We start from the raw sequence: 13460 nt of genomic DNA, 5'->3' as shown, positions 1-13460 counted from the left end.
AAGATACTATTTCTTCGAAGGGCCCGAGTAAGAGGACAAGGCAGAGTTCAAGGAAGGCGGCCTTGCAAGCTGCTGTGACTTCAGCTGCCAACTCCATTTAGAACACTGTTACGATCGGGAAGGAGGCTCTCAAGATGATTACGGAACTGCAATAGAAGCTTTGGGTCTTCTGTGTTGTTTCTGTTTATGTATAGGTCCTTTTTCTAGTCTATTTTTTTGGTTCTGGTATCTGGTTCTGGTTCTGTTTTTTGGTAAAACTTTATTTCAGGTTCCAGGTCCTTGTAAAACCTGGATACTTTTATAGAACTTTGCTAGTGGTTTCAGGTCCTTGTAAAACCTGATTTTCATTCTGCTTTTCAGTAGGTTTCAGGACTGTTCCTGGTGGTCTTAATTGCCCATCTTTCTTGTTTTTGTTATAAGGGTTTCGGGGCCCCTTCAAAACCTGCTTTTACCGTAATCTAAACAAAACAAATAAACTAGAGAAGACTTGAAATATGACTAGCAGGAAAATAACAAAACTTTAGTTAAGAAGATTGACACAATAGAAAATTTGGAATGGATACGTCACATTTACACTACCTATATATCTTGCAACATGCACAGTATTCTTTTCTATAGTACATATAGTTTACAAATATTTTGCTCATATGAACAGCTATGTGAGACCAACACAAGCTCTTGTGGGCACTTCTTAAGCTAGCTATGGAAGACCAAGAGTTGCAATTTATGTCTCCATGGGGTTTGGACTTGGGTCTTGACAATGAAAACCCAATATATAACTAATTCAGGTCAGCCTCAACATTATTGTTTTATCATGCACTATCTTTAGCAGTTAAACAGTTTTTGCGCCCAAACATTAAAATTACCATAAAAGTCTTGGTTGTCTATTATTTGGCAATATGCAATTTAAAATTGGCAATTGAAAATTTAATTTTAAGTAGCGATATCATTCAGTATGTAGTAATTTTATTATGAATGGTAGGCATGTTACTACTGGGTCTCTAGGTAACCTTTGCCAGTTATTATGTTTTCGAGTGAAGCTCAATAAAATATTTCATTTGTTATAATGTGGATATATCATATATGTGCCCACAGGCATTTTTGGGAGGTCAAATTATAGTTTTCCATGTGGTAATTTTATAAACTAGGTTAGCTTGTGGAAATTTGAGGGAGGTATTTAAGTATGGTACTTCAAAATACATTATTGGCACAAACATAACATATACCTCTTATATGCTAAAGTAAATGTCTGAGCCTAAAATTTGCTCTTCAACTTTTTGGAGCCTAATGTTTGTGGAGGCAATTTAAAATTTCCTGAAATAAATATTCTTGATGTTTGAGGTAAACAGAAACAAGTGCATAGACAAAATTTTCTCATAATGGTGTCTAGCATGTGCAATGGTGGAGAAATGACCAGGTGTCATCTGTCTAGGAAATTTGGGCACGGATTTTTGGTGTATATATATTTCTTTTTGGAGAGGATTGCATATTGGCTTGTGTTTGGGTAGAGGGAGTTTTCAGAGTGTGCTTGGGTGATCAAATCGGGTATGTCAAAGCTTAGAAATGGTGTTGTCAATGTTTTTGCGGTGTTTTGGGGAAGATTTGTAGTTTGATACTACATATTAAGGGCAGATTCACCACAGTTAGTGTTATCTGGGAATAGATACCTCTGTAATGCTTTTGGGGTGACATTTGTTGATTTATTATATGACTCTGATTAACCTTTAGTGCCGAGTAGCAATGGGATGCTCAAATTCTAGTTGTAAATGTACTTTTCCAAACTTGCATAAGGGATATTATTGATCACAAGTCTCACTTTAGTTGATGTATTTTGATCTCAACGTTTTTTTTGTAGGAATTTTTCACTAGATTGGGTAGATTCCAGAATTAAACTCTAGTTTATGTAAAATGGACTTTGCAAAAATATTAATTACTTTTCTTAGCTTCTTAACTTTGTTTTCCATTGGAGTGGGCATCTGTCACAAATGGTACATTGTCATCTTTCAAATATTGTTCTCTCAGATAATTATTGTAAGTGTCAACCAGTTTGCATAAGCTCATAGGAACTCACCTCTACCAATTATTTAGAGAGATTACACTTATTTGACACGTCTTTTTATAGCTGTCTATGTGAAAGGTTTTCACAGGTTTCATATGAAGTGAGAAACTATAAATGGCAACATAGTTGGGAAATAAATTTGGTTTTGCATCTTCAATTCTATCATAACATCGACCAAGTTTTGGGGACGGCAACAACAGGGACGACAGGATGTATTTCCCATGCAGGGGTGCTTTTGGGCCATTTTAAGTGGTGGTCAGGGGACCACTAATTAAAAACAAAATTTCTTAAATATATAGAGAAATTTTAAATATTCATATCTTAACATTGATGACGCATTTATTATAGACATTATAGAAGCTTAATGTATAGTATTAGACTTGAATGGAGATTTTGCATGAGAACCGATGAACAAATTAACAAAATTCAAATGCTTTCATCATCAATTTGCATATATATAATATAAGAATTGTAAAAAAAATGGCCAAAGGCTCCATGTTTCAACTATGAAATGGCATAAACATGGAACTAAGATAATATAGGACTCTCTCTAATCAGCAGATGGCAGATCTAAATCAGAACCAGAGCTTAAGTCCCAGACACTGTCAGTATAAGAGGCTGCCTTGGGCAATGGAATCTCAACAAAACTAAAACAATTTGTGACTGGATGTAATCTGAAGCATCACTTGTCAAAACTAAAACAACACAAAAAAAACTATAACTATAATTACGCATTTGATTGTCAAAAATGTTTTCCACATCTCCAAATATCTTAAAGGCGTAGCAATAAATATACTTAAGTAAAACTTATTGTTTTTTAACCCAGACACTTAAGGCTATTGTGCTACCTCATCTACTGTTCCAGTTCCAGATTTGACCATAGAACGACCGACATTTACTGAATTGGCTATGGAAGCACAACAATTTGATGTCCATTCACATGATGATTCTGATCATAAAATGAGCTAGAGCACAGAAATTGTATACACAAGTTTTAAGAAGACGCTGCTCCAGCTTCACCAGAAGAATTATTAGGCGGGATGCCTAATAATTTACAGAGGGTTCAATAACATAAATCAAACACAATTAATTTGTCAAGATATTTTTGCACAGTGAAGGCCACAGACACACAACACACTGCTGTAGCAGTTACGTTTTTACCACCTGTTTTAGAGAGGAGGTCAATCTTTTAATTTTCTGTTTTTATCCAGATGATGATCACACAGTGCAAATTTTTTTAGTTGTTTTTTTAAAAGCGTTCCGCACTCCATTCTTAGGCAAGGACATCCAGTAACTCGATTTCAGTATATCCTATGATTGAGTTTGATTCCTTGGATCCAACTTACTTCCCTTTGCATTACTGTTCCCTTCCTTAATAGAAATATAATTTAATTTAAGGTCATTAAGTTTTGGAGCTTAAATCTCACTATGAGATTCCTTTTGGCATTGTTAAAGAATTTCAATTTCTATTATTATGTAAATGCATTAATTCTATTGCGCTCTTTGGTTCGTCCAAGACAAAATGAACAAAAGTTTCTCATGCTTTTTATTTTCTTAAGCAATCCAACAAACACACTTCTAATGATAAATATTTAATTGCATGTTTACAGTGACTATCATTTTACATTGCTGCAAAGATTCACTAGTTTAAATTGATTTTTACCTGTGACTATAAATTGAAGGTAGTAACTGGGACATCAAATAAACACATACTCTAGTCTATTAATGGATTTTTGCAAGTCAGTTGTAAATGAAATTACTTATGAAGCAGAGTTTTTGTTGGAAGTGTGTCTGTAAGATTTAGAAACGTTAAATGTCTTCCATAGATTTCAATCTTGTAAATAAAGTTTTTATTTATATTTATATTTTCCTGGTTACTGTATGTGCTACTAGTCTATATTGTTGTCTTTATTTGATTGTCACTGTATTGTTTCCTCTATTAACTTTCTACTTAATTGTTTTTGATAATACAAGCTAATTATATATGACTAAGTATTCTTGTCTTTTGATAGCACTTATTACCATTAGATAAGTAATGCATGTGTTCAAATTAATGCAGGCTTTAATATGCACCGTGGGAGCACTAATTACGACCCTAGCTTGCCTATTGTAGCTTTAAAGGATGAGAACACTTTTCAGTGAAGGGGTTGATTTTTTCACATGAGCTGCCCTTTTTTGAGTTCAAAATTCAAATAAGTTTTGAGTGGAAGTATAGTAACAGAACTTAAGAGTGGGCACATCCAGATGTATGTATCTTATTCACTGTGAGAAATCATATCCATTTATTGTACAAATAAACTTTCAAGAATAAATGTAGGAACTTTGCACAAAAGTACAGTTCCGTGTAATCTATCTGTACAGGAAGGTCAATATGATAGAACATAAACTGTGAATATCTTAATCACAACTATGTATTACTGATTCTTTTGAACCCAATTAAAAAATGCCATCTTTTTGTGCACAATTTTGTACTAAAATGCACTGTTATACATCTCTTATTATTGCGTATATGTCAGATTCATACATTTGTCATTGCTTGCTTGGAATTATTATGCAAACGCACAATTATATTGCAGTCATTGTCTTTACCCAAAACCCAAAACATTTAGTTGAAGGGTTTTGAAGGTTTTGTTTAGAAAATAATTAACGAGGGTTTTAAAGGATTTTACTTAGATAACAATAAAAAAAGAGGTATACAGTTGGACATTGGTGGGCAATTAAATTTGTTAGATCTTTTATTTTATATATTTTTTCCTTGGTTGAAGATCTTTATAGGGTTCACTTAACATTGTTTTCCGATATTTGTTCATTGTTTCCTCAAAATATTCTGTATTGACACTTATTTTTCTATACTTATATAGTGTGATGTACCCTCTTTGAAAAATAATAATAAAGAGATAAATAGAATAAATATAACTACAATATAAATAAATAATAATAATTCAAATATAAAAAATGAATTAAAATAGATCTATTATTTAGAATACAAGATTTTACTCCATTTACTTTCTTGTAATTTCTATCTTTAGGACTATTAACCTACCCAAAGGATCAGGAGTATGAAACTTTATGATGAAATCTCGACCTCTAATCACTAATAATCTGACCTGGGATATAGGAACAAGAACAAGAGAGGAAGTTCTATTTGGGAAAGCACGCCTAATTGGCATTTGCAGCCTAAACTAGAATATGCAATATCAATAATCAAGACATTTGAAGAATTAATGATAAACCACATCTTTCAAGAAGGCAATAAATAAGCGAACAAACTGGCCAACCTAGGAGCAGGCAGAGAAGATAAATTGATACTAACTCCATGACGAAAAAGGTCTAATATATAAGTCTAAGCACCAAGAATAAAATTTATAAACCGAATTAAAACCGCCACAATCGAACATAATCCCTTCTGAAATTAAAAAAGCAAGCCCTAAAACTTCAGCAACAAAGATAGAAATAAATAGCAAAAGAACTTCTCAACAGAGACAACTTAATTCTATCTCAAGACTTTAATAATGTAAGGTGCGCCAAGTATGAGCCTATTAATTACAAGACGTGATCACTTACAACAATGTCTACCCATTACCTTAAGATTCATAATACCCTAAATCAATGAACATCATTAGGGGTTTATCAATCTAAATGTGGTTTTCTAATGCCTTAAGTACACTTAAATCTAATTTAAATGATACAAAGGAACCAAATAGTCTATTAAAAAGATCATAAGGCAATCTTAAAATTAATACACCACATAAATTGGAATACAAGAATGTTACATAGATTCTTAGTAAAAAATAGAGTATCTGAAAATAGACCCTTTAGAATGGATTAATAACCTTGTGAGATCCCTTGACTTAGGGAAAGTTAAAACTACCTCTTTAAGAACAAATTTAAAAATTCTAACATCAATCACCAAGAACACTTTAGAACTGAGCAAAAGAGTATTGCCACTCGCATCACCTTCATAAACTAAATTGAATCATAGTTGTCAAAGTCTGAGGGCCTAAACTTATGACTTTTCAGTTGTAAATCTCTCATTCTCGACAGGTTACAATCAATCTAACCAAGAAATAGAAGTAGTGTACAGTAATGGTGTCACAGCAATATCTAAATGGATCCCAACTTAATTAAGCATAGAAGAAATCCTATTAGATTAAAGGAAAATGGGCAAAAACATAAGAACCATTCAAAACAAAATCAAAGAAGTGTTGAGGTTAAGAGTTGTCTAAATAGGGACGAAGTAGGATAAGGGAGTTGCAATACATAGAATATCTTTTAATCAAAGCCCGATTAGGGCCTCCCCTTCTCCTACTCAGGAAGCATACACAATCAAATGGTTATTAACTAATATAGGAAATAAATAAGAAAAATAATTAAAGCAAGATGAGCCATCTGACAAAATATGGAGGCTAAGTCCCAAAGTAGAAATCTCAAAACAATATTTTAAATATAAAACATAACCTGAAGCTTTATGTTGGCAGGTTCATAAACAAGCTAAGGTTTCCCTTCTAAAAATATAAGACAGTTAAGAAGAATCCAAATTGTCATAAATGATTTAGGAAATTAAACAAAGATAAGCTCAAATTAATCTTATTTGGAAATTCTAAACCAACATAATTTGATGAGACAGATTGCCTTCGAAAATATACAATTCAATAATAACAAATAAATATTTCACAGACATACTATGCCTAGTAGGATTCAAAATAGACCCTAAACTATAAATAGAATCTAAATACATCAGACGATAAGATAATATGGAAAGAATAACAATATGCTTAGAAAATAATCTTAATGGAAAGCAACTTGAAAATAGGCATAGTCTGAATTTCGAATATTGATATATAATCCTAAACCTTTATTATTAATCATAATATACATATAAAAGGTTAGCAAAGAATAACTCTAAAAACTAGAATACTTTATAGAACTCAATTTAATTTGATTATTCAAACGACTTGGAAATAGTTTTGAATAATATTTAGAGTAATGATTTCTTCTTACTAAATATTTAAGATATTGCTAACAATGATCTTGCCAAAATGAGTCGTTTTGCAACACTACCCAAATGGAAGGACATGCACATTACGAAACTCGACCATATAGCCATGGTCATAACTTTCAATGCATTGTTGTAAGATGAATTATCACATTGTGGTTCTCATAACAATCCGAATTGATGCTATGGCATCCCTAAATTATGGAATCATAAATTACACAAAAATATAAGGAAGGAATTTTTCCTCTAAACCCCTAACACAATAGGGGCAGCTATATTTAATCTTAAAAAACAAAGAAGCATGGTTTCGTTTATGAGAAGGGTATGCCCTTCATTAAATCTTGGAAACTAGGGTATGCCCCTTTTAACTTTGTAAATTTGTATAAGAGTTATGTTCCAGGCAAGGCTGAAGGTTTTCTTCTCCATTCTTTCTTACCAGTACCTATTTGAACGAAGACTTCTTTATTTATTCATATAATCTATAGAGCTTCAACCTTTTACTATATATATATATATATATATATATATATATATATATATATAATATCACTAATACGATAATATAATATAAAATTAATATAATAATATAAGATATAATTAATTTAACAATATATAATTAATACAACAATATAACATTATATTTCTAAATATCCAATGCTCAATATAATGATATTAATCTCTCTCTCACACACACATAATTTGAAACATAATATAATATCATCAAATAATATACCAAACATTATATAATATAAAACAACAAAACAACAAATAACAACATACATTTAAATATTGCTAAACAATACATTAAATATCAAATAGAATATTTTGAAATAATATATAATAGCAAGTGGAAGGAAACATCAATACCTTTCCCCCCAGCCCCTGTGGATACATAAGGGGGGAGAACATTGAAAAAACTGGGGGAATAGGAAAGACAGAAACCAAAGATTAAAGCAGGAGTCACAACAAGAGGGAAGGAGAATGGAGAATCCTAATCAGACAGAAAAAGAAGTGGAATCCCAATCATCGATAAACAACAATTTAATGTCATAACCCATGTTCTCTTAAACTAGATAAACCGCTATTGTTGTTGCCACTCGGAATTATTTCAAAATTCGTTATTTTTATTTAATTGAAATGAAATTATTCAGTTAATGTGTTCGTTAGGAATAGAATAATTAATTTTGTTTACTTTCCATTAATTGGTTTCATTGCATGCGAGTGGGGGACGACACACAGAAAGGAGGGGATTGTTTGTAGTTAACACAGAGAGAAGGAAAAACAAGAGAAAAAAGATGTAAAAGAAATTGGAAGCACATCGAAGAGGAAATTGGGGATTGAACCGGAAGGTTTAGAGGTCGCCAAGGCAATACAATTGTTAATCCTAACCACTCCTACTGTAGGAAAGCTTGAACGTTTTTGGATATATAAATTCAGGCCTTTTGGAACTAGAAACTTGCCAAACCAAACCGTAGGGGGGAAATGAATCTACACGAACCGTTCCTTGGAAAATGATGCCTCCCATTACGCTCTAGGAGTAGTTCCAGCATCTGATCTGTTCAACTAGATGTACTTTTGTGTAATCGATAATCAACTATCTAGTAAGACCATTGAGCATTAGAATTTAATGTGGTAGTTGTCTTGTCTCTGGAGCTGAACACCCACCTACCATTTGACAGACTCTAGAACAGATAGAAACAATAACTATGGTGGGTGAGATTTTGAAATCTGAAAAGAGGGGGAAATATATGACAAAATGAATGTATCAGATTCATTCGACCAGACCAGAGAGAGAGTCAGTTCAGCAGAGCAGAGAAGATAGAAGTTGCGGAGCAGAGCAAAGCAAAACGAAAGAGATCAGCAGACCCAGTTGGCAAGTGTTTTCCTTGTTCACTTTGTAAGTTTGCTATTGTTGGTTTTGTCTTGTTGAAGTAGTGATTGCTCCAGACACCATTGTATACGGCCATTAGAGCTGCAAGTTTAAAGTTCATTGAAGTTTGAAGTTTTACTAGTTTAGGGTTATTTTAGAGTTTTTTGGTTGAAGCCGAATGCTCCAAGATTTTGTAATGTTTTTAATCAAAGTTGAATAGAAAGCAAGCAGACATACTTGAATCCATTGTTCTGCTCCTATTCATTACATTTGAGAAGTTTGTTTAGAAGCTTCAAGCTTTGGCTCTCCGGTTTTAATAGTGAAAACATTCACGTTGAAATTTTTCTAAGTTATAATTTTTTCAGTTTGAGCCGAGCTCACTCGACATCCATTATTGCTGAGCATTGCCCTTTGTGTGCCGGGCTTACTCGGCCTCTTCGTGTACTGAGCTTACTCAACTTCTTCTTGTGCCGAGCTAACTTGACACCTACTGCCTGTCACTCGACACCTTCACGTGCCGAGCAAACTGGCACTCAGCAATAGTTAGTGCCGAGCGAAGTTTTTTAAAGTTGTGATTTATTTTTCACATTATATGCCAAGAAGTTATTTGTTGAACATGGCTGCCAATCAAATTTAATTGTCTACTGATGCTCTCCTTAAATGGACATTATTGTAATTAGCATTGTTAACCCTTATAACTCTTGCGAATCAACACAAATATTGTAACATGCATCAAGCCAAACAAACACTTCCCAGGTTTGGTACTTTCATTATCAATTTGAAACACATTTTACTGTTTCCTATTATATACTTAAGTGCTACGTATATATTGAACTTAGTCATAGTTATGGAGTCATATCTAACACCTTGGAATGACTTTTAACAATAAACAAAATAAGAATGTGATATGGAGGTCATCTTCAATAATGTCACTTCTGCATCTATCCTCTTATCTGGTACTAAGGAAACGTGATGTTGTTTGAATTATTTGCTAAGTAAATTTTACTTAATTATGTTCAGGGTAACATTGTAATTGAAATGTATCTTATTGTATGCCTATATGCAAATGATTTTGAATGCATTACAGAATATTTAAGCAATGTTTACATCCTTCAATAAGCATAAGACTATCGTATGCCCATGTGTTGATAGTACATGAGGACTTCATAGTTAGTTTTGAAATTATTACATTCATTGAATCCTTGTTTTGCTATCATCAGTGTGTTATCTTCCTTATGGATATGTGTTTTACATGATTAATATCTTGGAATCCATAATGATGTGTCTGCAACAATTTTTGTTAATCAATGTATAGTACTCTAGATCCTTGAGAAAGTTGTGATTCTGGGTGGGAAATATATTGTTATTATACTTATTAATATTGTTGTCTTACCCATACTCTGAGATGTCAAATTTATTGTAATAGGAAGCATCTCAAATCTATTAGGGTGAATGTGAGAAACTGTTAATTTCCATCCTTACTCATACTTGCTTAGTAAAGAGTTTATGTTGTTACATGATAGCTACACACAGATGGAAGGAAAGGTATTACTTTCTTATCTACTTATTACTGATTTTAGGAAACATAATCTTGGACTAATTATGTTTGTTCAAGTTCCACTATGACATAATAATGATGATGAATGCATCCTCTATACTTCATTTTAATTTATGGTGGGTAATATGTTTTTTTTTCTTATATGAGTTAGAATATGAGTTTTGATATATAAATGGGTATTGAAAGAATGGGTCTTTGTGTACTGGTGTCTTATAAGATGAGTTCAAGATATGATGATATACTTTGGATGTTATGCGATAAAGAGTATGTTTCAATTATACTAGAGAAAAGATATATTATACTTGTTGTACAAAATTTCATTACTATTTGTAGTTTTACTTGTTTAGACTATGTCGTTGCCAGGATGAGTATCTTTCATGTTAGGAAAGATTCTGAGGAAGCTTAACAACTTCATGGTAGGGTAGTAAAGCACTCCTCCAATATTCTCGCCCTTATGTTTCTTGAGCAGGTTCTAGAGCCTCTGTCAAAATGGTCGACATGTTCAAAACTTCTTGGTATTCTGGTATATGACTTACAATTTATGTGGTCTATATTAAGTTCATTGTAATTCATTTAAGCTAATGTTAATTAAAAATTAATGTTGACTGGTCAATATTCAAATGACCTTGACTCTCATTAAATCTTTCATTTTTTACAAACAATATCGATGTGGTATTAGTTTCGCAGGGGCAACCCTTACATTTAATAATAAAAGTCATCCTCCATACAGTGCATGAATCGTCAGTTTATAAGTTTTAATATAGAATGAGAGAACATTATTAAGCATTCATATTTTTGGTTAGCAAATAAGAAGTATCTATACGTGACAACAAATAAAAGAGTTACAGAGATGCAATATTTTTGTAAAGAAGAATAGAAAGGAATCATTCATCCTGCTGTTAAGATGCATAAATTGTATACTGATCTATAGGAGTCCATGTCATTATGGTTAGCACTAGGAATTCTTAGATGGTCTTATATATATATATATATATATATATATATATATATATATATATATATATATATATATATATATATATATATATATATATATATATATCATTCATCCTGCTGTTAAGATGCATAAATTGTATACTGATCTATAGGAGTCCATGTCATTATGGTTAGCACTAGGAATTCTTAGATGGTCTTATATATATATATATATATATATATATATATATATATATATATATATATATATATATATATATATATATATATATATATATATATATATATATATATATATATATCCTGCTGTTAAGATGCATAAATTGTATACTGATCTATAGGAGTCCATGTCATTATGGTTAGCACTAGGAATTCTTAGATGGTCTTATATATATATATATATATATATATATATATATATATATATATATATAGACGAGTAATGATCATAGAAAATAATATAAATATATTGGGTATACATCAGATGGAGAGAGAGAGAGAGAGAGAGAGAGAGAGAGAGAGAGAGAGAGAGAGAGAGTATATATATATATATAACACTAGTTAACAAAGAAGTGGCTTATAATTTACAGTGGTAATCATAATTATGTCAATTTATAGAGCACTACCTCTGAATTCTATTAGATTAAGATTTACTATACAACTTTATATACATTTGTTCATAATATTCAAATCAAAATTATAGTCACATGTTTATATATAAATATATATGATTGTACACGGTGTGAACGCGTATTCATGAAACCTTAGTGTAGGATGTAAATGGACTAATGACGAATTAAACTAAACCCAAGATATCATCATTAGAATGTAATCTCTACGAGCATCTCATGTTTCCCTAACTACAATTGCTAAAATAGCTCTCATACCAGCATCTTAGTGACAGTTCTAGAATGAGAGAATGTTGGAAAAATGAATATGCAATGAACTAACAAGTGATAAATGATGCTAAATAACACAAAATAATGATAAAATGCTATGAAAATGCTACAATAAGAAAGCTAGATGATGAATCAAAATGTGCCTATAGTGCAAATGCCTAAGACTTGGGTCCCTTTGCTCTTGAATTCTCCTTCTATTTATAGGATTTTAGAAAGGGTTGGAGTAAGAATTTGAGTTTTAACTTTTCACTTGGTGGGTGGAAGTGAAATTGAAAAGGAGCTCAAAAGTCTTGATTGGAGACTCCATGTGATTTTCATGTCAACAAAAATGTCTCATGAGAGACAAGAGAAGGATCTCAAAAGTCATGATTTGTGGCTAGATAAGGCTTTATTTCAACAAAAATGTCTCATGAGAGATAAGAGAAGGAGCCCAAAAGTCATGATTTGTCGCTAAATATGACTTTTACTTTCAACAAAGTATATGACTTTTACTTTCAACAAAAATGTCTCATGAGAGACAAGAGGAGCCCAAAAGTCATGATTTGTGGCTAAATGTCTCATGAGAGACAAGAGAAGGAGTCCAAAAGTCATGATTTGTGGCTAAATATGAATTTTATTTTCAACAAAAATGTCTCATGAGAGACAAGAGGAGCCCAAAAGTCATGATTTATGGCTAAATTTGGATTTCTTTTAATTCTTTATATAAAAGGAGGATTTTTATTTTGTGAGAATAAATGGATTTATTGATTTAATAAAAGTTTCATTTATTCTCAAACTTTGTCTTTTTCCTCTCTTTTTTTTTTGAATTTCATTTTATGATTTTGAATTGCTTCTCTCCTCTTTTGAAGTTGATTTAGGTCTTATTAATTTGATAGATGATTTTTTGTTTAATTTGCGTCGATTGATTAGAATTGCGTGATTTATGTTTTTGCTAATTTTTGGGTGTCTACAAATGCCCCTCTTTGAGCTCATATTAGTTCAAAGACTATCTTGATTTTCTGATTTTAGGTCAAATGCTGATGATTGGATGTATGTTCGTTGATGTCTGATTGTTGATGATTTGATGATTTGATTGTCGCTAACTTGATGTTTTGATTGCCATTGATTTGGTGATTGGATTG

General features: G+C 31.8%; 1 protein-coding gene across 3 annotated transcripts in view; it reads left to right on the top strand.

Moving 5' to 3' along the window:
* LOC149538605 (large ribosomal subunit protein eL20z-like) overlaps window positions 1-4523 on the top strand; it is a 35699-nt gene extending 31176 nt beyond the window's left edge. For all 3 annotated transcript variants that reach the window (XM_089799919.1, XM_089799920.1, XM_089799921.1), the window contains exon 5: window positions 4119-4523. In XM_089799919.1, coding sequence (XP_089656045.1) covers window positions 4119-4172 — 54 coding nt within the window. In that variant the 3' untranslated portion in view covers window positions 4173-4523. The remainder of the gene's footprint in view (window positions 1-4118) is intronic.
* Window positions 4524-13460: the final 8937 nt, after the last annotated feature.

Source organism: Cupressus sempervirens, chromosome 9, assembly GCF_028749045.1.
Source record: "Cupressus sempervirens isolate cs-2001-9-10 chromosome 9, ASM2874904v1, whole genome shotgun sequence".
NCBI classification, from domain to species: Eukaryota; Viridiplantae; Streptophyta; class Pinopsida; order Cupressales; family Cupressaceae; genus Cupressus; species Cupressus sempervirens.
The sequence above is the reverse complement of the archived record's forward strand: the minus strand, read 5'-3'. Positions and strand labels throughout refer to the sequence as shown.